Source organism: Tamandua tetradactyla, chromosome 21 (assembly GCF_023851605.1).
Source record: "Tamandua tetradactyla isolate mTamTet1 chromosome 21, mTamTet1.pri, whole genome shotgun sequence".
NCBI lineage: Eukaryota > Metazoa > Chordata > Mammalia > Pilosa > Myrmecophagidae > Tamandua > Tamandua tetradactyla.
In genome coordinates this window covers 48,070,861-48,097,769 of record NC_135347.1, presented here as the reverse complement: position 1 = coordinate 48,097,769, position 26,909 = coordinate 48,070,861, and the positions used below count along the sequence as shown (strand labels likewise).

The 26,909-nt window shown below is 36.2% G+C and overlaps 1 protein-coding gene and 2 pseudogenes across 12 annotated transcripts in view; 1 reads left to right on the top strand and 2 right to left on the bottom strand.

Annotated features, from left to right (window-relative positions):
• Positions 1-26,909, top strand: part of LOC143665614 (DNA repair protein XRCC4-like) — a 283,083-nt gene that overhangs the window by 223,391 nt on the left and 32,783 nt on the right. Inside the window, exon 11 of one of the 12 annotated variants that reach the window (XM_077139213.1) lies at positions 115-2,319. The exons of the other annotated variants lie outside the window; for them this stretch is intronic. Within the exon in view, the coding sequence (XP_076995328.1) occupies positions 115-169 (55 nt within the window). The 3' untranslated portion in view covers positions 170-2,319. Of the gene's footprint in view, positions 1-114; positions 2,320-26,909 lie in introns of those variants that run through there. 12 annotated transcript variants of the gene reach the window in all.
• Positions 16,312-16,792, bottom strand: LOC143665779 (peptidyl-prolyl cis-trans isomerase-like 1 pseudogene; annotated as a pseudogene).
• Positions 23,051-23,504, bottom strand: LOC143665778 (large ribosomal subunit protein eL27 pseudogene; annotated as a pseudogene).

Below are 26,909 nucleotides of genomic sequence, written 5' to 3'. Positions count from 1 at the left end.
TCTTTGTGTCTAAAATGTCTAAAAGAAGCTCCCTGTTACAGTTCTTCTTTGACATTACTGGCTCACACATTTGATTTTCAGTCTAACAACTTGTCACCTTTATTCCATGCCCAGAGTAACCAACAGTTGCCTTCACACTCACTTAATGGCTCTTCGAAGTGATCCCTGAAGACATCTTCATTGTAACACAGGGAACCCTCCACATTTATGGTAATGATAATAATGATAACAAAAATAACAGCAACCATCTTTTATTTAGCACCTACTATGTGTCCACTATTATACTACATAGATCCTCTCTAGTCCTTATAACAGTCTTGCAAGGTAGATTCGTTATCCCTAATTATTCAACACGTAAAAAGATTCAAACTGTGTGTCTGTGGGGGGAGGGGGTAAAAAGTAGCTTTCTTAAGGATACATGGCAAAGTAAAATTATTGACCCATGTCTAAATAATACACACCAAGACAAGCATGCCTAATAACAAATCCCACTATATGGTGCTAACTGATGATAATGTTTCAATGAATACATATTGCTCCCAAAATCAGTTCTTCCAATCAGTCTGTGTTGCAATTGTATATATAAATGAACATCTGACTGTTCTCAAGGGGGGAAAAGTCAGTTTTGCCCACAGTCACAGTTTCTTGTTAATTTTGATGTTTGTAGAAATTAAATGGATATGGGTAGAGTTACTGAAAAATAGTTGCTATGATTTTTCCTGGTATTTTTCTACTTTAAAAAGCTATTAAGTGCTATTATAAATATTAGTGCTAGTATAAATATTAGTCTGATTATCTGCTAGTTGTCTCCTAGAAATGTTTCAGAAAAATTGTGTGCCCTTGGTCTCTGCTCTCCAATAACTAAAACAACACCAACACACAGTCATTGATTAAGAAAAGAAGGAAGGGGTTCTATTTAGTTAAAAACACATTGATTAAGCAGTGGTTAAGAATATAGACTTTAAAATCACAAACTGCTACCTGCTAGCTATTTTGACTTTTTAAGGTTGTTTTTTAGGTTTTTGGTGAAAACTAGATTGCAGATACATACTAAGGTGTAATGTATATCTTAAAAACCCTTTAAAAAAAAGACTTCCTTAAAAGTTTCTTATTGGTAGTAAAAACAGAACTAGGAATAGAATTCATGGATTGGAACCTTCAACATGTGAAAATGTATTTGCCCATTGTTGCTTAGATGACCAGAGAAAAAAGATTGTTTAGCATCAATATTCCAGATTTATCAATTGTTTCCTTGGCCTTGAATGTCAAAGGCCTAAATTGCCTCATTGTCACTGGGAAGCCTAAAGCAGAAAAGAAAAATTGAAGGGCAGAGATCAGAAAGTCCATGAAGAGAGTGAAATGAAGAAAAATGTTTAGTGAGTGTCATGGTCAGGTTCATGTGTCAACTCGGCCAAGTGGTGGTACCTGTTTGTCTGGTTGGGCAAGTGCTGGCCTATCTGTTGCAATGATGACATTTCATAGAATTAGATCATGATTATGTCAGCTGCATCCACAGCTGATTCCATTTGTAATCAGCCAAGGGAGTGTCTTCTGCAATGAGTGATGCTCAGTGTAATCACTGGAAGCCTTTTAAGGAGGATTCAGAAGAGACAGGCTGTCTTCCTGCTTCGGCTGGCGAGCCTCTCCTGTGGCGTTTGTCCAGACCCTCCATCGGAATCGTCGGCTTCACAGCCTGCCCTGTGGATTTTGGACTCTGTGTTCCCACAGTCATGTGAGACACTTTTATAAATTTTATATTTGCGAGCGTTCCCTGTTGATTCTGTTTATCTAGAGAACCCTAACTAGTACAGTGAAGTAGACTAAATAGATGGTCATTGCAGTAATGAAAAAAACTGAAGATGATCACCTGGACCAAGGAAGTTGAAGACTAGATAGAAATTCTGGAACACATAAGCGTATTTTGAAAGAGGTAGAGCTGACAGTGCTTTGTTACCAGGTGTACAAATGATGTAATCAGCAATAAAAGGCTGTCCCCCAAAATAAATTCGTTGGCCATCAGTGTTCTAGGCTGCCCTGTCCAGGATTAAGATTACCTTGGTAAATGGTGCGCATCTAGGATTTCTTGAGTATATACTACCAGGGAACAATGATACAAGTTTTACTTGACTCTTCACCCCATCCTCCTGCTTTCTTTTACTGCACCTTTTCCCAGTTCTAGTCAACATATTCTTAGATGGGAGATTAACGAAGGACATACATATTGAAATGATCTGTCAGTAAGCTTGGCATCCTGCCCACTCAGAGGCTTCAGGAGAATATGAGACAAAAAGGTTAAAATCTTCAGTTTAAAATCATTGGCTTAAACTTACCCATCTGACAAGAAAACCTGTTTGCAAATAATGTACAATTCAAGGTCCTGTGATTACAGAGGAGAGGATAGCCCAGCTCTCTATGCCTTGTTCCACAGATGTTAATCCAAAATAGAAAAATAAAGCTGAGTTAAGGTTTGTTGATGTTGACATTTGGTTATTCCAGCCTGAAAATTTACAATACCACTTTATAATCCAGAATGGTGTTCTTTGATCACATATGATTCAGAACAGGGGTACAGATAGATATCTGGAAATTTAATTATAAATTCCTTGTGGTGTGTTCTCATCCACTATCCTTATTGTGTTAAGTCCATCCGTAAAATCTTTAATTTTCTTATTTGAGCATATTTTCAATTTATAAATAAATGCAATTTTATATATAGTGTTTACCATTTATAATGTATTTCCAAATACATTGTCTCATGTAATAATTTTTATTGATCTTTTGAGAAAACCAGCTTTGGTTTCATTGATTTTCTCTTTTTTCCTGATTTTCGATTTTATTAATCTCTAATATTTATTAGGTCTTAACTTCTGATTGTTTTAGGTTTAAGTTACTCTTCTTTCTTCGGTTTCCTAAGTTTGAAGCTTAGGTTACTGATTGTAGATCTTTCGTTTTTTCCAATTATACATTTAACAGTATAAATTTCCCTTCTAGCATTATTTTTGCTACATCCCACAGATTTCCATAAATTGTATTTTCATTTTCACTAAGTTGCAAATATTTTAAAATTTGAGACTTCTGCTTTGACCCATGATATTTAGAAGAGTGTTGTTTAATCTCCAAATATTGGCTTGAGGGGGGATGGTTCTAGCTATCTTTCTGTTAATGATATCTCATTTATTTCCATTGTGGTCTAAGAACATAATTTCTATTAATTTTAATATGTTAAGGTGGTTTTGATACCAGACAAAAAGTGGTGGATTCTCTGCTGAATGCACTCAAATTACCAATTCCTAAGACAACGGGGTTTCAAAGAGAGAAAGAGTTTATTGCTAACTGAGAAACAGTAGATCAGATGGCCTGTTGGCCCAAAAGTCTGTCTCTGGAAACTTCAATAATTCTAATAGTTTTATAGTATTAAAAGATGGGCAGGTTTTAGGATAATGAGCACAAGGCTTGAGATAATGTTATTACAGGTGCGCTATTATTGGGCATGCACAGATTGATTACATGCTTAGTCCCAGAACATGTGTAAGAAAATGGTGGCTTTAATATGATGATGGGCATGAGTTTTAGTATTACAATGAGGTGGAGGTCATTTATAGGTTCAAGTCTAAGCTACTATGCATGTCAAGCAGGCCCTTTTTGGTTAGATCCAGGTTCAGTTATCAAGATAACTTTTGAATTGGGGTGGGTTAGTTCTGGGCTGACCCAAGGCCTTCATTAATAAACATTAGGGGCTGTCTTTAGTGACCCCAAACCTCCAAAGTGAAAAAAAAAAAGGATACAATAGGTACAAGTGAAGATCAGTTCCAAGGTTTTCACAATCACAAGGATACAAGATAAAAGCTATACAATCATCATCAGCTATCAAAGAAGCTGGACTGCAGTTCAGAGATTTCAAGTATTTCCCTCTGTCTATGCTAATACACCAGAAAGTAGAAAAGAAATATCTCTATAATGATTCAGTAATTATAATCATCCCTTAGATCCTAATTTCTTGGTTATGGTTTATGACCCAGAATGTGGTCTGTCTTGATGAATGATCCATGTGAACTTGAGAAGGATGTATATTATACTATTATTGTATATTATAAATAGTGTATTATACTATTTATAGACTATTATTGAATGGAATAGTCTATAAATGTCAGTTAAATCAAGTTGACTGAGCTATTCAGGTGAACAATATCCATAGTGATTTTTTGCTTGCTGGTCTGTCACTTACTTAATGAGGGGTTTTAAGCCTATAGATATATTAGTGGATTTATGTATTTCACCTTTCTGTTCTATCAAGTTTCGTCTGAAGTATTTTGATTCTCTGTTATTAGGTACATGCACATTTCAGATTGCTGTGTCTTAGAGAATTGAATACTTTATCATTATGTTATGTGCTTCTTTATCCCTGATAATTTTCCTCTTTTGTGAAGTCTGCTTTCTCTGAAATTAATATAGCTACTGTAGTTTTCTCTTAATTAGTGTTAGTATGGTGAAATTTTCTCCATCACTTTACTTTTAAACTATCCAAGTCTTTATGTGGGTTTCTAATAGAAAATATATAGTTGGGTCTTGTTTTTTATCCTCTCTGACTGTTTGTCTTTTATTGATGTTTTTATACCATTCACATTTAATGTGATTATTGATATAGCTTGATTAATATCAACCATGATTATAACAGTTTTCTGTTTGTTGCATTTATTCTTTGTTTCTTTTTTCCCCTTATTTTTCTACTTTCTCTGGTTTTCATTGAGCATTTTAAATGATTCCATTTATCTCCTCTCTTAGCATATCAGTTATACTTCTTTTTAATTTTTAAATGGTTTCCCTAGTGTTTCCAATATACACTTTAATCTAAGTCCACCTTCAAGTAATACTATATCATTTCTTCACAGTTCATTCAGGTAGATACTTTATAGAGTATTTCCAATTCTCCTGTCCATCCCTTCTGAAATTTTCTCATTCTTTTCTCTTATCCATATGCTGTAATCACCCAATACATTGTTGCTTACTTTAAACAAAGTTATCTTCTAGGTCAACTAAGAATGAAAAAGATTTTATTTTCCTCTCACTTATTCCTTCTTCAACACTTTCTTCTTAATGTAGGTGCCATTTTAGTTTTACTTCAGTAACTTATTTTAACATTTCTTGGAGGGCAGGTCTGCTAGCAACAAAATTTCCTCAGTTTTTGTTTGTCTGAAAAAGTTTTTATTTATCCATTCCATTTAAGGAATAATTTTGCTGAATGTAGAATTCTAGGTTGGTGGGTTTTTTCTTTCAACACTCTAAAATATTTCACTCCACTCTCTTCTTGTTTGCATAATTTCTCATGAAAAATCTGCTGTGATTCTCATCCCTATTCTTCTGTAGGTAAGATATTTCCCCCCTCTGGCTTCATTCATGATTTCTTTTTCTTCAGTTTGAATATGACATGCCTAGATGTGGATTTTCTTTTATTTTGGTATGTACTCTGCTCGGTGTTTTCTGACCTTCCTGGATCTGTAGTTTGGTGTCTGTTATTAGTTTCAGAAGGTCTAATACATTACAACGTCAAATATTTCTTGTTAAAAAAAATTTTCCTCTTTCTTCAGCTTTTAGTATTCCAATTACATGTGTATTATACCATTTGAAAATTATGTCATAGTTCTTGTATTTTATGTTCTTTTTTTTTTTCAATCTTTTTTCTCTTTGTATTTCAGATTAGGTAATTTCTATTGATTTATCATCACGCTCAATAATTCTTTCCTCATATGTGTCCAGTCTTTTGATAAGCCCATCCCAGGTATTCCTCATTTCTGTTACAGCACTTTTGATTTACAGCATGTCATTTTGCATCCTTCTTAGGGTTCCCATCTCTATGTTACATTATCCCTTTTGCTTGCATGTTGTCTCCTTATTCCACTAGTTCCAATCACATATTATCATAGTTATTTTAAATTTCCTGTCTGTTACTTCTAACATACCTGAGTCTGATTCTCATGCTTGCTTTTATGCTTAAGGCTGTATTTTTTTTCCCTTACATTTTGGCATAGCTTGTAATTGTTTGTTGAAAACTGGATATGTTACATCTGGCAATAAGAAAGTAAAAAAACCTTTAATGAAGATTTATGTTAACCTGGCTAGGAGCTGGATTATATTTAATGCATGCTATAGCTGTAGGTGGAAGAAGATTCAAATTTCTTTGGTGTCCTTATTTCTATTTCTCCTCTTTACTTGAGATTTCTCTGAGTGCTTCTCCTTAGAGAGAATCTGATTTTTGCAACTCTTTCAACTGTAATCTCCTGTTATTATACTGGAGCCCTGATGGTGTGGTAATATGGTGTGGGAATGGGGAAACAATCTATACTCCATGATTAAATTTCAGTCTTTTAGTGGGCATGTGTCTTCAGATACACTTCAGAAACACTGGTGATGCACTTGTGATCTTCACAAGTGTGTCTCCAGTATTCTAGCTTTTTTTCTCTCTGAGTTGAGACAAGAAGAGTAAGGGGACCTATACAGATAGGATAAGACTCAGGTGGTCTTTTCCCTGGACAGCAGGCCATTATTATGGAGAAAGCTGTGGGAATATTTAATATTTAAGAAAGATTTCTTAAATCTTAAGAAAGATTGCTTCCCCCACCTCCCACCCCACCCCACAGAGTCAGTAGGGGATCTCTTTTGGATTTTCAATATGAGAACCTGTTGCAGTTCCTGCAAGTAAAACCCATTCGAGTGTATCCCACCAGAAGTGTGGCCCCCTGGAGTTCTCACGCATGCTAACCCACAGCCTCCAACAATTCATCAAAATTTCTACTTAACTATTTCTACCAGTTTATGGCTCCAGAAGTTTCTGCTCCATGAAAGCAGGTGTCAGTTGTGACTCCATGGATTTACCTGACTCTCCAGATTTCAGGGGGATGAGTTGCCCTGAATCCTCAATTCTCTGACGAATACAAGAAAAGGTGCTGATTTTCAGTTTATTCAGCCTCTTCTTGTTATAAGGACTGGAGTGATGACTTCCAAGCTCTTTACATATCAAAACTGAAAGTAGACATCTCCCTTATGTTAAAAATTAAGTGTTTTTAACCCATTAATAAATGGAAAAGTTAACTTTTATTACGAAATTCAGTTTTTACAATTGAAAAATCATAAAGTTTAAACTGTGCATAAATTAGAATTATATATGAAATGAATACATTTTATTAATTCTATTTAAAAAATAGAAACTAATTATTGCATATCATTCATTTTCTAAATATTTATTGCATAATTACTCTGTTCTAAACATCTGACTATTTTCAGTACCATGTGATTTGCAGCGATTATCTGCTAAAAATAACCCTCATTACTTGGACACAGTGGTAGTTAGGTTCAGGTGTCAACTTGGCCAGGTGAAGGTGCCTACTTCCGTTGCTGTGGACATGAGCCAATGGCATGTCAAGCTCATCTGTCACTGATTACATCTGTGGTCGGCTAGGGAGAGTGCCTGCTGCAGTGAAAGATGTTGATTTAATTGGTTGGATGCTTGAATGAGAGAGCTCAATGCAGCACAGCCCAAGCAGCTTGGAAAGGAAGCAGCCCGGGGAAAGCTGTTGAAACTCAGAAGCCTGGGGAGAAGGCCAGCAGAGATTGCCCGGCACCTTGTTTTGAAGAGAGGACCTCAGATGAAAGTTACCTGCCTTTCCTCTGAAAAACTGTCTGTTTTTAACTAAATGAATCCCTGTTTATTAAAATCCAATCTATCTCTGGTATGTTGCATTCTGGCAGCCTTAGCAAACTAAAGCAGACACTTTGTAAAGCTTATTATTAAAGTTCAAGCTAGAAATTTCTGGACTGAAAAATAACTTGAAAAAATCTGTTTCACTTTATCTGTACGTGAAGGGAAAATGTTCAGTTTGTAAATAAATGTTTAAGAACCCTAGTAGCAAATTGAGGAATCAGGAATTTCCTAAATTAGTACAAAGAAGTCTAAGTCTCCACAATTTTCTTTTCTCTAATCCATAGAAATTGAATTTCTACCCTTTTGTCAATACTTCTTAGATTTTTAAAAGGCTAAAAAATGACCACTCCTCTTGAATATTGACAGATAGAAATGTACTCTTCCTTAGGCATTATAACAGGAATGGCATTTTTGAGGGGTAAATGTAGTGCATCCACAAAATCATGACTGTTAGATTTGGTATTTCAGCTTAGTTAAGTTTTGTATGAGTTTTTAAGACTTCAGAATCAGCTTATTAATATAAATTAATTTAGATAGAAAAGGAAATGAACTTTGCCTGTAGCTTTTACTCTCTCTCTAAACATGAAAGTATGAAAAATGCAAACACATGCACAAAATACGTTTGTATGTCATTTTTCTAAAATTTTGACAATTCTTAAAAAAATAAAAGGCGGGACGCACTGAGGTCAACTGGATAGCTTAAAGGGCGAGGAGTGTACGGACGTGGACCCTCAGCCCTAGGCACGCCGCAAGTTTGCTTAACTTTGAATTCATTTGTCACCCTCTTTCCTGTTTTAAATTTCATCCACACGTGAGAAGATTAGACTAAGGAATTACTAAGAGTTCTAGCAGCTCATAAATTATTTAATTTTATATCACAGCTATACCAAAGTATGATATTATGAGATTGTGAAATCTAAAAATTAGATGTTCTTGTTGGTCATATTCCTGTAAAATTTGCCTGAGTTTTCTTTCTATATTTTTCCTTTATTTTGTATTTGAAAGGATAGAAGAAGAAGAAAAAATTTAAATATTTTTCCCTAGTATAATAGCATTTCTTTTCTAAGATGAAAGTTTGTTACTGGGCTTACATGTAAGCCAGATAGATAGATGCTTCTGTAGAATAACCGTTGGGTTAACAAACTAGAGCATCTTCTCTCAGACATTATTCTGTGCCACAGTGCTATTTCTGATTTCCTTCTTTCAGTTGAGACAGTCAGACTTTCTCTTTTAAAATTCATATACCCCTGATTAATTAGCAATTTTATATGCCAGATAATCTTAATTATTGTACATTTTCCTCCGTGACAGCTGATTTGAAGGCACTATACATTCAGACATTTGTTGGGGGAAAGGAGGGAGCTGAAAGCACCTGGACCTTGGGCATTGCCCATGAAGGGTAAATTTTGGTCACTAGGGATGTGTGTCTGTGTGTGTGTGTGTGTGTGTGTGTGTGTGTGTGTGTGTGTGTGTGTGTTGGGTGTCCTGGGCAAGGAGAGGGACTTGAGGACATCCTGTTAATAAGATATAAAGAAAGGTGAAACAAACTAGCAAACTTTGTGGAGAAAAATTTAAGTTCCATAATTTATCCTAGGGCAGCATTTCCTAAAGTTCCTTACTTGAAATGTTAAGAGGTGTCTGATAACAAGCAGATTCCCTAGTCGAATGTTTTGGGAAATATTTCAGGCTGTAGCCATACCCTGAGATTCACAGTACATATTTCCATGTTAGCTTTATTGAACCAACATTTCCTAAATATGTTTGAATTTAGGAACCCCTTTTAACTGAATCTGGGAATTTGGAAAACACTTGTGCAGAGCAGTGTCTGATTACAATTATTACTACTTCTACTAAGTAATCCTTCCCCCCCCAAAAATAATTGGGATTGATTAGTTTTTCTGCTGAAGAATTCAGAGTTTTGTGGTATTCATTTCCCATAAAATCTAATTTAAAGCAAAGCTTTACATATGCATTTGACATCCCCACTCTTTGCATCATGGTAATGATATGGCATTATTTTATTTCATCTAAATGACATTTTGAATAGTATTGTATTTTTAAAAGTAATGAAATGATTTAATTTATTTTGTAGATGAAAATTAATTTATAATTCTGCAAGTTAAAGCAGTATTCTTTTATTCTCAGTCTTGCAGCCTGCTTAACAACCTAGTGAATTGAATGAGCAGGCAACCCTTTCTTTACTTTTTTTTAGCTTAGTAGTTTGAGCAATAGCATATTAAATTTTTTTTTCATAAATTCACAACTTAATCAGGTATGTATTTCTTGTTCATTTTCTAGATTAGGTAGCAAAAATATATTTTGACTTTCTTCGCAAAAAAAAAAAAAAGAAAGGAAATAAAGTCTTTATCTTACTGTAGATTTAGTGGCAGGATGAAGTGATCTTTCACATCCAATCAGTGTAGAGTAATCTGTATAGAATTAGTTCCATTTGTCCTCAATAACAGAAATAACAATGAGATTTATTATAGACATGTTTCTTGCTCAATGTAATTTGATTTAACAATTATGATTTAAAATGTGAGCATGTGAAACTCAATATTTGTCAATTAAGTTGTTCTTTCCATGCCCACATCCCCAGGCCATCACGCCAGAGACTCTGTGTCTAGGCATGGACTCAGAGGAAGCCGTAATTCGCTCTTCCTTGTCACCAGTTATATTCCCTCTATGTATCACCCTAGTTTCTACCCTCCATTCAAATAGGAACTTACATCCTTTTGCATGACAGAATGTCCACATTTAATGTCTATTACTCTATGTAGTTTTAAAGGTAAATCACCTACCAGTGCTTTTCTAAGGTTGGACTTAACTGAAATTGCTGAAATATATGTTATATATATATTAGCCTTCACATCTCCCCTACATTGTGGAATGTTACACCGTAGAAAAGGAAGTGGAGGGGCAGCAGAAGGCCAGGGGATAGTAGTGTGTGTTCATGACTTCCCCAAAGAAGTAGGTGGGGCTAGGTGAAGTCTGGGCAATGGCCACCTAACAGATGGTTGTCATTTCCCTAACCCATACACATTGAATGATAGGCATAAAAGAAATATCTGTTTAATAAATGAGTGAATGAATGCATTTTTACATCAGATTTCCTAAAAGAAAAAGTTTCGATAATACAAAAATATGTGAGTACAGAAGCAATTCTGGTTTTGAGCAGAGTAAATTCCAAAAGCCTCTTTTTAATTACAGCTATAAAAGCAATCATTATATAGGTACATTTGTAAAAGCGGTTTCAGAATTGTAGATATTGATAACATATCTAACTCTGCTTCTTTTCAGCTGTCTTTTCCAAATTTTTCACTGGTGTTTGTCTTTTTCTCTTTTCATTGTAAGTATTAAATGTGCTTTAAAAATGCTGTAGACTAAAGAACAAATGCATGACAAGAATAAAATGACCATGACTGACTGTTAATACCAATGTCTGGGGTGACCAGACATGTGTGTGCTCTAACCAATGGCCTGTTTATATCTACAAGGTTCCTTAGTACCTAGGAGAAGTTGGAGACCTTTTCTGCCAAAATAGTATTTTGTGCCAAAAACATATAAGAAGATAATAAGGGCAACAAAAAGAAAGATTAAGTTTTGTTAAATATCTAAAGATTTAAAATTTGTGTTTTGAATAAAATGTAGAGTTATAAATGACTCAAAGATAGAGTAATAAAAGTAGCTTTGCCAATGGAAAATGGTCTTCATTGTATCATGATATAAAAAGTCAGAGAATGGGCAGTGCGATTGTGGCTCAGTGGCAGAGTTCTTGTCTACCATGCCAGAGACCCAGGTTCGATTCCCGGTGCCTACCCATGCAAAAAAAAAAAAAAGTCATGTACTCCAAGTGCAATGATATGCCTGGTGAATTGGCTAAACAAAAGCGTTTTAGAAGCAATGGGTATCCAAGTAATATCTATGTTACTTCAAAGAATATGTGTGAACAAAAAGAAACATGGGTAGAGACTGCTATTATCAGTAAATTCTACCTGAATAGTTTAGTTGTGTGTGTGTGTGTGTTTGTTCTATTTATTGTTTGTCATGATTATTGACATGGTTTTATCTATTTAATTCACTTAATTTTATATTTTGTGTTAACCATGTGTATCAGTTTCCAAGGACCACATAACAATTATCTGGTGACCTAAAACAGAAATTTATTCTCTCACAGTTCAAGGCCAAAAGTCCAGAATCTCGGTGTCAGCAGGGTTGGTTCATCTCCAGTCTCAGAGGAAGCATCTGCTCCATGACTCTGTCTTCAGGTGGTTGCCAGAAATCCTTGGTGTGCCTCGGCTTATAGCTGTGTCACTCCACTTCACAGGCTGTCCTCCCCTCTGCGTCACTATATCTCTCTCCATTCACTTATGAATATACCAGTCATTGGATTTCAGGCCCACTCTAACCCAATATGAATTTATCTTAACTTGATATAGCTGTATAAATCCTGTTTCCAAAGAAGGTCACGTGATAGATAATAGGGGTTAGGATTTGGAAACATCTTGATGGGGGCATAATTCAACCGACTACACCATCCCTTTGCTTTTTATTCTCCTTTTCCATTTTCTTGAGCCTGATATGCTTTCTTTATCCCCACTTTTCCATCTCTGCTAATTTAAAGCTATAAGTAGATTCACAGTTTATATAGTGGTCTTCATTACTTTTGATATACATTGCTATAAATATTCCAAGAATATGTAAAAGAAATCAATATTAACCTCCTCCTTAAATAGCATAGACTTCAGCATGCATTAACTACCTACTAAAATGCAACCTCTTCATCCTATTTAAAGTTCTATGGCTTTATATTTTTAACAGGAAATCTCATTTTTGAGTAAAAGGTTCAATTCAGTTTATCACTCTTATTTTATCAAAGTTTGTGCTTACCATTTTTTTATTCCACACCTATGCTCTGAATTCATCCTTCTTCTTGCCAGTTGTATGCTAATTCCTGAAATTAATTATACAGATGAGATGATATTAGTGTTTGTATTTCTGAAAAGTTATATATATTGTCATTACTCTTGGATCATAGTATAAAATTAAGGATAATATTCTAGATTGATAGTTGTTTCCCTCAGCATTTGAAAGATACTGTTCCACTGTCTTCTAGCTTTATCATTGCTGCTAAAAAGGTCATCTGAATGTCTAACACTAAACTCGTGTTAATATCGTATAACAGGTCTTATCAGTGATCACTGTATCTTCCCTCTTGTACAATCCAGAGGAATTTCTTATCAACTACTTTGTGAATGCAAGTTTTGAGTAGTTCTAGAAGAAACTCTTTTAAGAAGGAGAATGGAATCCCACCTCATTCTGTTTTTAAGTGTAAATGTTTGTTTGTTTGTTTTTCAGAGGGGAAATCATTTGCTGATTATTTATTTTCTGGTACAACCAGAAAATAGTGGGATATTGAATTACGAGAGTCTTTGACTATCTTGGATATCAACTTAACACTCCATGGGGTGGGAGTGGGAAATTTTATATCTTGTAATGCAACACATACTAAATGATGATTTGAAGTCACAGTCATGCTGTGACTTGAACATTTTAGATTACCTCTATTTCCATTTTTTTTTAGTAGAGTTGTTTCTTAAAACTTGCCCCTTATCTTGGCTCTCCCTATCAGAATTCTGTGTGCTCTGCAACCTCTTTAGTTCTGTAGTCCAATTTTCATAATAATGTTGTTAAAATGCTGTGAAAGTTTGGAAATTTGAGTATGTAGTGTGTATAATACTAAATTATGAATTAGTGGAATTTACAATGTAACAGCTTATCAACATTTGAAGATATAAATGCTACTTGACATCCTCTTATGGAAAACTTGCCGCCAAATTTTAAGCTAGAAAGTCACTGAAATAACTTTAGACAAGAATTACAGCTAACATGGCTTTTTAGATTTTCAGTACATATACTAAGAATTGTGTACAAATTGTTCATAACTTCTGTGTGCCAACCAATAAAATCTTTGTTATTTATCTGCTGGTTGATCTGAACATTGTCTGTTACTTTTCACCGGGTCTTTTTAGTATACCAGACATCTCTCTTGCTGTTGCTCACTAAATGATCCAGTCTTTATTATTTCCTATGTTACTTTTTGGCTTATGAACCTGTCTCAATGACATCCTGAAGACTTAGCCATCCACGTGCCAACAATTAGTGAAATGTGGAAACCTAGTCTGTATCACTTTCTCAGGTGATCAAACTTTGTCCCAATGCTCACTGCCATCGCCGTCCCACCCCTCAGTAGAAGAGCTCTGTCCACCAGAAGAAGGTGGAGACTTAGAGGTACCTGAATAGCTTTTTAGGAATTAATTGTTAATATTTCTGGTTGCCTCATAGTTCATAAGAAATAAGTGTAATAATAAAGCAAAACAAACATAGTTATGGCTAAAAAAAATACTTGAAATATAAACCACATAAAATACAAAATCTGGACCTAGGCCTGAATTTTAGCTATTCATAAATTAACTTTACATAAATTATCGATTCATATAAAGTTATTTAACGTTAGTGATAATGCTTTCTTCCAGCATTGACATATTTGTCGGTTATGATTTTATATAGCATGAGGTTTTTTGGAAGCATATATGGTACTATGATTAAATCCTTGAATTCGCTTAGGTAAATGCTTGCATCAGTAGACCTGTAGCTCTTCTAGAGCGCAGTTTCCCAAAGTTTTTGATTTTTGAACATTACACTAGTCCCTCAGAAGGTTAATAAATGTTAAATAAGGAAAAGAGGCAGACACTACAAGTACAGGAAGCAATGGGTTGAATAAAAGTGAAGGATTTATTTACTTCTCAAAGCTTTTAGCATACTAACGTGCATCCTGGACTCTCAAGAGGGACATACAGTGTGTAGCCCCTTACAAGAATTATTTGACCACAGAACTACTTTTTCATCAAACATCACATATTAGTATGAAATGTATATTCTAAAAACCTGGGTTCTAGTGTTTCAAAGTAGAAAAAAATAATGTGCATTTTCTAAAATATATATATATATATATATATTTACATTTCTGTTTTTAAAAGTTACACTTAAAAAGAGATCATCAGAAGACATTCACTGTCATCATAGAGCCTACATGTGAGAGGAGAAACATTTATAAATAAGCTGGCAAATATAAAAATAATTGCACACTGTAATATATGCTAACAGGGAGTTTGTGTGTGTGTGTGTGTGTGTGTTTGAGTTAAGGGTGAGTGTAGCATGGCGAGGTATGCAGGAACCAAATCATATGAAGTCTGGAGGTCAAATAAGGGAGTTTGGATTTAATTCTGTGCACTTTGGGGAGCTTTTGCAGAATTTTAAACAGTAAATTATGTTAGAAAATCACTTTTTCTGCTCTATGATATATTGATTGAAAATAGACAAGAGTGAAATTCTGGAAGACCAGCTAGGAAAGAGGTTGTTGTAATCTAGATGAGAGAGTTGAAAGGGATAATGTGTTGTCAGATTCAAGATACAGTTTGATACTTTCCAGTGGGAGATAAGAATGACCTTGATCTTTTTTTTGCATGGGCAGGCCCCAGAATCTAACCCAGGTCTCTGCATGGCAGGCAAGAACTCTGCCTGCTGAGCCGCCGTGGCCTGCCCTTTTTTTTTTTTTTAATCTCTCTTTTTCCACCATCAGTGGCATTTTACTTTGGAAGTTTCTATGTATTGCATATGTGTTAACTTTGTTCCTCTTATCTCTACCCCTTCTCAAAAAAATGAATAAAGTGAAGTTTGTTTTTTTTTTAACTTAGCATATAAAAATCTCTTATCTGGTATCTCTAAAATGTTAAGTTGAAAAACCTAACTGGTACCCTTCTCCTTTGAGAATACTGCTTTTTAAGGAGGGCTCAGTCTGTCCTTGTACTTACTACAGATTTCCACTCCTTTCTGGGGCGGGGGGGGAGGTCATTGCTTCTGTCTTTTAATAAATTCATTTCTCAATTATTACACATTATCATTCCTTACTTGACACCTTCTTAGAAATTTGATTGTTGGATATGTTTTTCATGTGGCAGAAATTCAGTGTGGCTGTGCATGGGCTGTCTAAGTGTCCAAAATGGCAGTGTTGATGCTCTGGCGCTGAGAGGGGAAAATAGAGAGATGCAGAGTCTCCCTGGAAGAACAACTGTAGGGGATTGAAATAGGGGATGCACAGAATTAAGAAGGCTGACAGACACTGCTTGGGTTTGAATTCTGTGGCTGTCGGACACCAAAGACTGCAACACTAGCCAGGACATAAATCTCCCCATAAAGCAGTTGGTTAGATACCACAGATAGACAAATCGTGCTTCGTTTTGTTCCAAGTGGGTCGGAGTAGACATGCCCAAAAAGGACCAACATGGACCCTTTGCAGTTAGTAATAACTTATTCATGAGCTTGTATGGCATTTCTGCAAATGCTCTGCCAGTGTAGGCACAAGGGGAAGAAAAAAGAAGCATTCTATTAGAACACACTTCCATTTCTAAGTCACCCCAAACCCCGGCCTCCGTAGCTCCTAAATTTTCAAGCCCACACTGATGTTTAGAGTCACGTGTGGTTCTAGGTCATATGGAAGCTGGTTCGCAGGGCCATCTCAGAGGACCCAAAGGTCTGTCCAGGAGAGCAGCAGTCTACCCAAAAGGGTAGGAATGATCCTTGATGATCTTCATACTATCCAGAGGGCAGTGTTGGGAGTTTGTTTCTCCCATTCCCACTCAGTTCACCACCCCTGTGTCCTGGCACACCCGGCTGGAAATTGTGTGTTTGCTGTTAAGCCACTGGGTGGGTGCCAGGGTCACACAGATGCTGTTGATGTCTGGCCCTCATTCCTTGCAAGAATTCAAGCCCCCGTGAGTTTCAAGTCTGGATGAAGTTGACCTTCACGTAGCCTGCCATAAATGTATGCACCGCCTGAACCTGTCCCTGTAGGGTCACCTCGCTGGATTATGAAGTCTTTGATGATCCTGTGGAATTTCATGCCATCGTAGTAACCTCAGTGCGCCAGCTCAGCAAGTTCTCACAGGCATCTGAAGCATGCTTCCAGCACAGCTCCAGCACAGTGATCCCCACGCTGTTCTCCACATAGACGTTTGGCAGCTTCCAGGAGTCGGGGAATCACCGGCAACCGCAAAGCCGGCAGAACCCTTCCCCGGCAAGTGGGGCTGTCCCGCGCTGATTCGCGGGGGACCTGCTGCTGCAGCTCGCACTTCCGCTGTTCAATCTTTTTTATTCTAGAATTTGGGGAGCTGGGACAAGAAAGAGAAAGGACCTTTCTTTCACAGGTGGGGAATCTGGGGTGTGAGGCAAAAACAGGTTGGGGTGCAGGCTTAATCTCCTTTTCTTCCTCCACTCCCCTTTCAAAATGACAGCACCAGGGATATTTTATATTAGTATAAAGTAGATAAATTATAAATCTCACTTGAGATTGACACTGTTTGATGTAATGTTTGTATTTCCAAAATGGTTGACAGAAATAATGTATTCAGTCCCTTAGAGTCACATTTTCCCCTTTGCCTGTTTTATTCACCTTGTTTCAACACTTTGATTTCTTTAAGCACACTCATTTTGTACCAGCCTAATTTGCTTTCACCTTAATTATGGCACTCTTGCTTAGGACATCCAAATTTAAATACAAATGGTACTATAGGAAATAACTATTTTGTCAAAGATATGCTGCCATGTCATTCTCTGCAATAGCTGTTCTTAGTACTATCGGTTATACTAGCCAGATGCTATTTCCCCAAATTTTAAATCATGCTGGTACCATTTATGGACTTGAGTCAATGATTAGCAACAAAGAAACAAACAAAATATTCTAAGTTATGTAAGGACCTTCTCCGTATAGAATGATTGTGCTACAAGGAAACCCTAGGTAAAATAATTTCCCATCCTTTTGAATTTTAAGTTACATGCATTTTTATATAATAACCTAAATTTCATGTAAATTAAAATATGAAGAAAATTAGTACAATTTTCCTTAGTTGTTGCCTCATTTGCATTTATAGACTGAATTTCTTCAAAACTCTATGCTTAGAACCATTTTCTTTTGAATTTTCAAACATCGAGTGACTACACCAATATGTTAGTACTTTAAGTAGCTGTTAATATCGAGTAACAGAAATAGCTAATGTTCTGCTTTTAGGGTTGATTGTTAGGAAGAAATTCCTAAAAGTAAGGATTCCTAGACTGTATGAGGAAGTGAGATCAGAGAATGCTTTACAGATAGAATAATTTAAAGCAGATCATCAATTCTCTATTTAGGTTTGAAAGATTCATCTCTGTTAAATCTGGCTATTGAATTTTTTTAATGCAATTTTATTGACATGTTTTCACATACCATATAAATTATCCAAAGTATTAAATCAGTGATTCACAATATCATCATATAGTTGTATATTCATCATCACCATCCGTTTTTGAACATTTTCATTAAAAAAAAGAAGAATAAAACTAAAAATAAAAAAAAGAATAAAACTAAAAATAAAAAAAAAACACGAATAATATTCCATACCTTTTATCCACCACCATCTCCATTATTTATTTATTTTTTTGTCTTTATTTTCTTACTCATCTGTCCATACACTTCAATAAAGGGAATGTTAGTTGCAAGGTTTTCACAATCACATGGTCATACCATAAAAGCTATATAGTTATACAGACATCTTCAAAAATCAAACTGCTGGATTACAGTTCAACAGTTTTAGATATTTCCTTCTAACTATTCTAATACATTAAAAACTTAAAAAAGGATATCTATATAATGCATAATAAAAACCTCCATAATGACCTCTCAACTCTATTTGGCCATTGAATTTCAACTTTCAGATATTACCTTTTTCACTTGTAGATATTACTAAGGTTCTTTTTTAAATCTGCTGCATCATTCTTTTTTTTAATTAATTTATTTTTTAAAGATAACAACATACAAACATGGACATTCTTACTATATGATCATTCCATTCTTGATAAGTAATCAATAACTCACAATATCATCACATAGTTGTATATTCATCATCATGATCATTTCTTAGAACATTTGCATCAATTCAGAAAAAAATTAAAAGAAAAAAATTCATACCTACCATATCCTTACCCCTCCCTTTCATTGATTGCTAGCATTTCAATATACTAAATTTATTTTAACATTTGTTCCCCCTATTATGTATTTATTTTTAATCCATATGTTTTACTCATCTGTCGATAAGGTAGATAAAAGGAGTATCAGACACAAGGTTTTCACAATCCCACGGTCACACTGTGAAAGCTATATCATTATACAATCATCTTCAAGAAGCATGGCTACTGGAACACAGCTCTACAGTTTCAGGCACTTCCCTCCAACCTCTTCATTATACCTTAACTAAAAGGTGATAAATATATAATGAGTAAGAATAATCTCCAGGATAACCTCTCGACTCTGTTTGAAACCTCTCAGCCACTGACACTTTATTTTATCTCATTTCTCTCTTCCCCCTTTCAGTCAAGAAGGGTTTCTCAATTCCTTGTTGCTGAGTCCCAGCTCATTCTAGGATTTCTGTCCCACTTTGCCAGAAAGGTCCACACCCCTGGGAGTCATGTGCCATGGAGAGAGGGGGAGGGCAGTGTGTTTGCTTGTTGTGTTGGCTGAGAGAGAGAGAGACCACATCTGAGCAACAAAAGAGGTTCTTGGAGGTGACTTTTAGGCCTAATTCCAAGTAGGCTTAGCCTATCCTTTGTGGGGATAAGCTTCATATGAACAAACCCCAAGATTGAGGGCTCAGCCTATTGCTTTGGCTGTCCCCACTGCTTGTGAGAATACCAAGAATTCTCCACATGGGAAAGTTGAGTTTTCCCTCTTTCTTGCCATTTCCCCCTGTTTTTGCCATAAAAAAGCACTTTGCAAGTGCTTTTTTATTCCCTGTTCAAATCATTCTGGGATTTTTCGGGACATCGCTGTGAACAAAGCTACAAGATCTCATGCCCTACTCAAGGTTCCATGTACTTGTGGTGTTCAATTAAACTGTCCACATAAGTTATATTAAGAAATGCACTAGTCAAAATATAAATTTTGTACCAAATAAACATTTTTTGCTTTAGTCTCACACATAAGTTAAAGTCACCCTGCAGTATTGCCATTCCTTTGTTCTTCCTCATGCAAAAACATTTTTAAATTTGTACATTTAGTCACTGTCATCATACACTCGAGGCCTTCCTGGATTATACCATCTCAGTCTTTATCGCCTATCTTTCCTTCTGGTTTCATTTGTGCTGCATCATTCTTAATAGTCTCATATTCTCGTTTTCAGCCCATCATTTGTTTGTTTAATTGTAGTAAACAGTTACTTATTTTCTGTGTTAGTTATAATATTTGAAATTTTCACATCTGATTTCCGTTGTCCTTGTTTATAATGTTCTCACACATGCACCTTGTTTCCTTACGAGAGAAGTAATTATTTACTTGGTGATACCCATTTGTCTTGTAAAATTACTTCTTTGAGGTCTAATGATAAGGTATTTCCCCCAGAAATATTTGTCTTTGCTTCTGCCACCTGGAGGCATTCTAGGTCACGGGAGTCATGTCTCACGTAGAGAGGGGAAGGGTGGTGAGTTTGCTTGCCATGTTGACTGAGAGAGAGAGGCCACATCTGAGCAACAAAAGAGGTTCTCAGGGAGTGACTTTTAGGCTTAATTTTAAGAGGCTTAGCTGATCCTTTGCAGGAAAAAGTTTCATATGAATAAACCCCAAGATTGAGGCTCAGACTACTGATTTTGTTGTCCCCACTACTTGCAAGAATATCAGGAATTCTCCAAATGGGGGAGTTGAATTTTCCCCCTTTCTCCCCATTTCCCCAAGGGGACTTTGTCAATACTTTTTTATTCACTGCTCAAATCATCTGGGATTTATTGGGGCATCACTCTGGACAAACCTATAAAATCTCATGCCCTATTCAAGGTCCCATGTACTTATGGTGTTCAGTTAAACTGTCCATATAAGTTATATTAGAAAATGCACTAGTCAAAATATAAATTTTATACCAAATAAACATTTTTTGCTTTAGTCTCACACATAAGTTAAAGTTTTAAGATATGAATTACCCATCTATTTTCAATACCATGCACTATTGACAGTCCTTTGTTCTTCCTCATACAAAAATATTTTCACAAATACAACTTTTGTGATTAATTACTATTTTAGCCATCTTCTGCCAGATAATCAAGGGTTAAGTGCCCTCCCAAATATATGGTCATTTTGATAACCTATTTACATTTGCTTTATTTTTATAAAAAGAGCTTGTTCCATAAATGAACAGTAGTTAAAACTCTAGGAATACTGTTTAATTCCCTTCAGAAAGACAAAATCTTAAATTCCTTTTAAAGACAAACTCAAATCGAGTATTATGTAATAGCTGCCTGCAACTTTCTGTTAAATATATTACTGATTGCAGTTGAATTTTTGAAATAAAAGTTTTTGAACAAGACCTTAGATGTAAGTAGAAACTTTTTCTAACTCATTCATATCTTGGGGAAGTTTTACAGTGATTGGGGGTAAAAAGAGAGAGAGAATGAGAAACAGAATCTTAGTGATTGTCTATCCCAACCCCAAGATTTTTTTTTGGGGGGGGGGGGTTGGGAAGGGTACATGGTCTAGAAATGAAACTCGGGAGTTTGATTTCACCCACGCGGAAGGTGAGCATTCTACCACTGAACCATCTGTGCACCCCCAACCGTAAGATTTTGCAGCGTAGAAACTGTGATCCAATTTAGTAACCAATGGCGAAGCAGTAAAACTGAAACTATAAGTTTCTTCAATCTAATGTTAGTGTTATTTCATGCTCTCTTTACATCTGCAAAATTAGTATTTTTTAAATAAACTTTACTCTTTCAAACAATTTCCCATTTACAGAAAAATCAAGAAGATATACAAAGATTTTTCATATACTGTGCCCCCAATTATTACTGTCTTACATTAGTATGGTACATTGTTACAAATTAGTGACCTAATATCCATGCATTATTATTAGTTAAAGTTTGTATATTATTTAGATCTCTTTACTTTTACCTACTCCACATAATTTTTCAGGTATTTATTAATGTCCTATGGAGAGAGGGAAAGATGTTTTGTGGTAAAATACGTATAGAAAATATATTAGACATATTTCTTTCCTTTTCAGAGCTTTTAAGATATGTAATTTAAATCTCAAAGTGGAGTCTGGAGTATGTTATATTTCCCAAAATGATTGGATCATGGACCTGGTTAGGTAGAACACTTGAAGGACTGAATGTTTCTGAGGAAAAATCCAGCACTATATGATGTCTTGACATATTAACCTAAATTGGGTTAGAGCTCAGTTTCATTTGAATACTCAGATGTCTGGAAGGATGTCTGAGAAACTGATAACAGTGGTTAGTTCCCAGAGGTAATTGTTGGCTGAAGATATATTGAAGGGAAAATCTGTTTCTTGTGTACTCTTTTGTATCTTTCAAAATTTTGTACCATGTGCCTATACTACCTATTCAAAAATTTTTGAAATGTTAAAGAATACATATACACACTATGAATTGGGTTTCTCACTTATTCATTCTATCCTGAAATGAAAAAGTTTACTATGTAAATATGGATTTTGCAGCCGTGATTGTTAGGGTATGGGTCCACAGCAGTAAAAGAGTATTGCTAAAATCATACCCATATAACTCATTCTCAAATGTCAGTGAATAAATTGTTTTACATAAAACTTTATAAGAATATTTTAGAAAATAATCCAATGTTCTAGAATAGGTCATAGTGAGAGATCAGAAAATCATGCTCACAAAACCTGTTTTTGAAATTTAATAAAATGAATAATGTAGTATGCCTGTTTTATTTTAGTTTTTAGCTTACTATACATAATATGTTTTCAAAAGTTGATTATTCTGGAGAACTTGCTTGTAAATTTACTGAGGAACATCAAAGTAAAGTTTCATTAGTACTGTGTTCTGCCATGAGGGATCTATTATAATTTGTCCTCTGTTCAAAAAACAACTTTTTCAGCCATTTCATTGAGAAATATCTGTCCAAATAAAATCATTATAAAATACTTGACTAGTAGGGTCAGTACTATAAAATATTATTATGATTTACTAAAAAGGAAAATAAGAGCCTACATTTGTTTCTATCTCTCCATATGCTTTATATTATAATTACAATAGTAAAAATGGCTATTAGTGTTACTATCATTAGTAATATTATTATTGTACCCTTACAATAGTCCTGGTAAGTGTGCAGGTTGAACTTATTGGTGATATCACTTTACAAAGCAGGGACTGTACACAGAGCAGTCAAGGGACTTTTTCCAGGTTACCCAGCGATGGCATGGCATGTCAGCTCCGTACTCCTAACCTAGCTTTATGATATTACCCTTTGTTTTGCATTTTTAATGATTGAAACAAAAAATATATAAAACCACAGCTCTGGAAGAAGCACATGTTTTTGCCTGTCTTGTACCTCTCCTTGAACTTGACCTTGGCCTTGTACTGGGCCTTGAGTTTAAGAGCAGGGTCTCTGAAGATGTCCTTGTTGACAATGGTTTTGTCCAAGGAGCTATCCACAGAGTACCTTGGAGGCATGTGGCGATTGTAGCTATAAACTTGCACAAAAGACTAGATCTTTGATCTCTTGGCGATTTTCTTCTGGCTCATATCAGCTGTCACTTTGCAGGGGTCATGCTCAATTCCAGCCACTGGAGCATGGCTGTAGGGGGGTGGTCTGATGTGCCATCACCGATGCTCTTCACGATGATGACTTTGCTTCTGGAGTAGCGTCCAGCCACACCGGCGCCACCATCCCAGGCTTCAGAAACGTTCCCATTTCAACAGCAGGCACTGGGCCCACCGCAGAAAGATATCACAGTTTTGTTATTGTTGTTGTTGTTTTTAGGTCAACAATGTCCAATGAATTTCAGAGTAAACTCTTCATAATCACAGCACAGTGCGAACTGATCTTCAGGCTGATCCCCTGGAGGCGATGTTAAATTTTGATCCATAGTTTTTCTATATTAAATTAGGAAAGTATAAAGGTATACTTTGCAAAACTATTACTCAGCTATCCAGGAAACAACTATTAATGATACCAGTTTTAGCCTTGAACATTGCAGTGATTTTTTTTTTTTTTTTACTGAAGATTCCAGATTCATAGCAGGCAGAAACCATGTGGCCCTCATTAAATGGTGTTATTATACCTGTAAGGGCTGATACATGATCAGTGTTTATATCCATCTACCTATAAATATTCATGAGAACCAAGAATTAAGAAAATGAGTAATTATCAAAAACCATAGAATTTGTAATCACCTTGCAATTTACTCAGGATTAATTAGACATTTCAATGTATTCATCTCCTTTCATACATAAGAAGAAAAACATTTCAGTACGTGAAACCACTGATCATTTTTGAAATTCCGTATTAAGCTTTCTGGTCACATTCAAAGCAGGGCCAAACTTGATAAAAACATTCAGGTGAAATCAGGTAAACCTGTCCAGATCATAGACTCTTCTAAGATTGACTTCTTAAGTGCCAAATGATCAAGATCTTATGTTAACATGCACAATTTATAATCAAAAGGAAGTGCAGTTACCATAGAAGTGGAGTAATTTTCAGCTAGTTTGCTACTTCCCGCTTGTTTGATACTTTGTATGGGTTGGAGTTTACAAATTAACTTAGTAATACCAGTTGCCTGGCCCCGCTAGAGAGCCAATGATGTGAGTAAAACCAAGCTGCAGCGTCCCTCCCCGGAATTCAATGAAAGGCTGATTAGGCAGCGGGAACCCGCATCACAAAAGTGCTTCCGCGGGGGCAGTGTGTCCACATTAGATGCTGGAAACCCTGGCTCATCTCCTTGTGGCTTCATGTCCTCCCTCAAAGAAGAGAAGAAAAAGGAGTAAAGGGGAAAGGCAGAAAGGGAAATTTTGTAACTCTAAAATCTTTCAGTGTTCAGTGCTTTAGACATACCTTATTTCTGTGGTCACAATTGGTTGTATTTGGGATTCGAGACCTTTACGATGCCAAAAGGAGAGCACATTTACTTTCACTTATCCCCCCGCCGTGTGTCTTATAGCCTCACCACGGCCAAATATTGAAAAAGAGGTACAAGACTTTTCCCTGAGTATTTCAGTCCAACGCATTTTCTTGCTCATAGAATTCTGGAAGTTGCTTAAGGAATTCAGATGGAATTTTTAATTTATTTGGTTCAAACTGGTAATGTTCACTCATTTGTCCTAGAAGGTACTTATACATTTTGCCTGCCAGTATCTGGGGTTTGGGAACAGGAAGGAGTTGTGGAAAATAGGTCATATTTCCACCTGTAGCCCTTCCACTAGCGGTTCTGAAAGACTTGACACCCTATCCAACACTGAGGGGCTCCGAGCTTCCACAGCTGTAGCTCCTTGAATATACTTACAATTGAGTTGAGGGATAAACAGAATCTACAATTTTAAAGCAAAACATGATATGCTTCTTTAGAAAACTATAAGAAAAGTGTTTTTAAGTGTCTTACGAGAACGATGATCAAAGTAAGAGAGACAAGGGGAGTCACATTCTGTTGTAACAATGAGGAAACTGTACCAAAGTGGTGAAGATCTGTCACTGTGCATAGAGAAGGCAGAATAGAATCCCAGGCAGAGAATGACAGATTCAGAAGCACAAAAATGGAGGAAAATGACAAAAGTTAAGGGGAAAAAAAAGCAGTTCTTTTTTTCATTGGAACATAGAGCATAGGACAATTTTGAGGGAGACAATTGCCAAAATAAAGTGATAACTGCACAAATGACAAATTTTACGGTGTTAAAGTCAAGTCTTACAGTGGTAAAGTGTCCTTGGAGAATACAGGGGCCCCCCAAACACTTTCAGCTAAAGTGATAATGAAAGATTTTAGGGAGCAGGATAGGTTTCTGTTGGACACTGAAGTACCGGGGGAGGATTCAAGCTACAAAGAGAGGAAGGAGGAGGCCGTTCCATCTAGAGGAGCACGTTGAACACAGGTCGAGGGCAGAGATCGATGTGTGTTTGGTAACGTTGTTGGAGCTTGAATGGTTCCAGCAGGAGCTTTATCTAGGAGAGTGGCAGGAATCAGAGCTAAATGGGAAGGATGACCCAGATGTGGGGAAGGTGATAAAAATAAAACCAACCTCTTAGGACCAAGTATAACTCTCATTATTATTATTATTATATCATATTTTCACATTATTCTATGTATCTTGTTATAACAAGCAGTATAATGTTCTCCCTACCCTCCCAAAATGTCAGTGTACTGATCCCCGTGCTTATGAACTTGTTACCTCATAGGTGACATGGGGAAGAGGAAGGTATAGTCTGTGAGGCTAAATAATAGTTTCAGAAGATATCCAGGTCCTAATCCCTGGTACCTGTGAATGTTACCTTCTGTGGCAAAATGGCTTTTATGCATATGATTCAATTAAGGCTCTTAAGAATGGGAAGACTATCCTGGATTATCTGAGTGGACCTAAATGAAATCACATGTCCGTATAGAGGGAGGAAGTGGGAGATTTCAGACAGAAGAGAAAATGAGCATGTGTTGGAAGCAGAGTCAGAGAGAAAAGATGCTGAGCTGCTGGCTTTGAGTTTGGCAGAAGGGGACATGAGCCAGGAAATGGAAAGAATATGGCTCTAGATACCGGAAGGGCAAGGGAATGGATTCTCCCCTAGAGCCTCTGGAGGGAGTGAATTCCTGTCAACACCTTGATTTTAGTTCTGTAAGACTCATTACAGACTTATGGCCTGCAGAACTGCAAGAGAGTAAACTTCTGATGTTTTAAGCTACCAAAGTGTGTAATAATTTGTTGCAGCAGTCATAGAAAACTAAAACACACAGGGAATTAGGTGTGCAGGTGCTCATAATGTCATTGCAGTGCCTGGAGTGGGCTCTAGGCTGGGTCTCTGGGCATGACCCATCTCAGGAGGCCATTAGAACACAAGAAACCACTACATAACTCTAATTCAGCTGCTGGGTGACTCCCATAGCCTCCAATCCTGCTTCATGACAGCCTCAAAATTGGTGAGTATGTATGGGAGCATGGATGCCAGCCCCCACCTCTACCACAACTGCTTCTCAACACCCAGAAAACTGAAGAATGAATGCAGAAATCTGCTACAGAAAAGCCTCTCCACCATCATGATTTTGCTTGTTGGGGAAAAAAAAAGTAGTTGAATGAGTCAAGAAGGTGTTCTTTGCCTCACTTCCATCTTCCAGATATATCA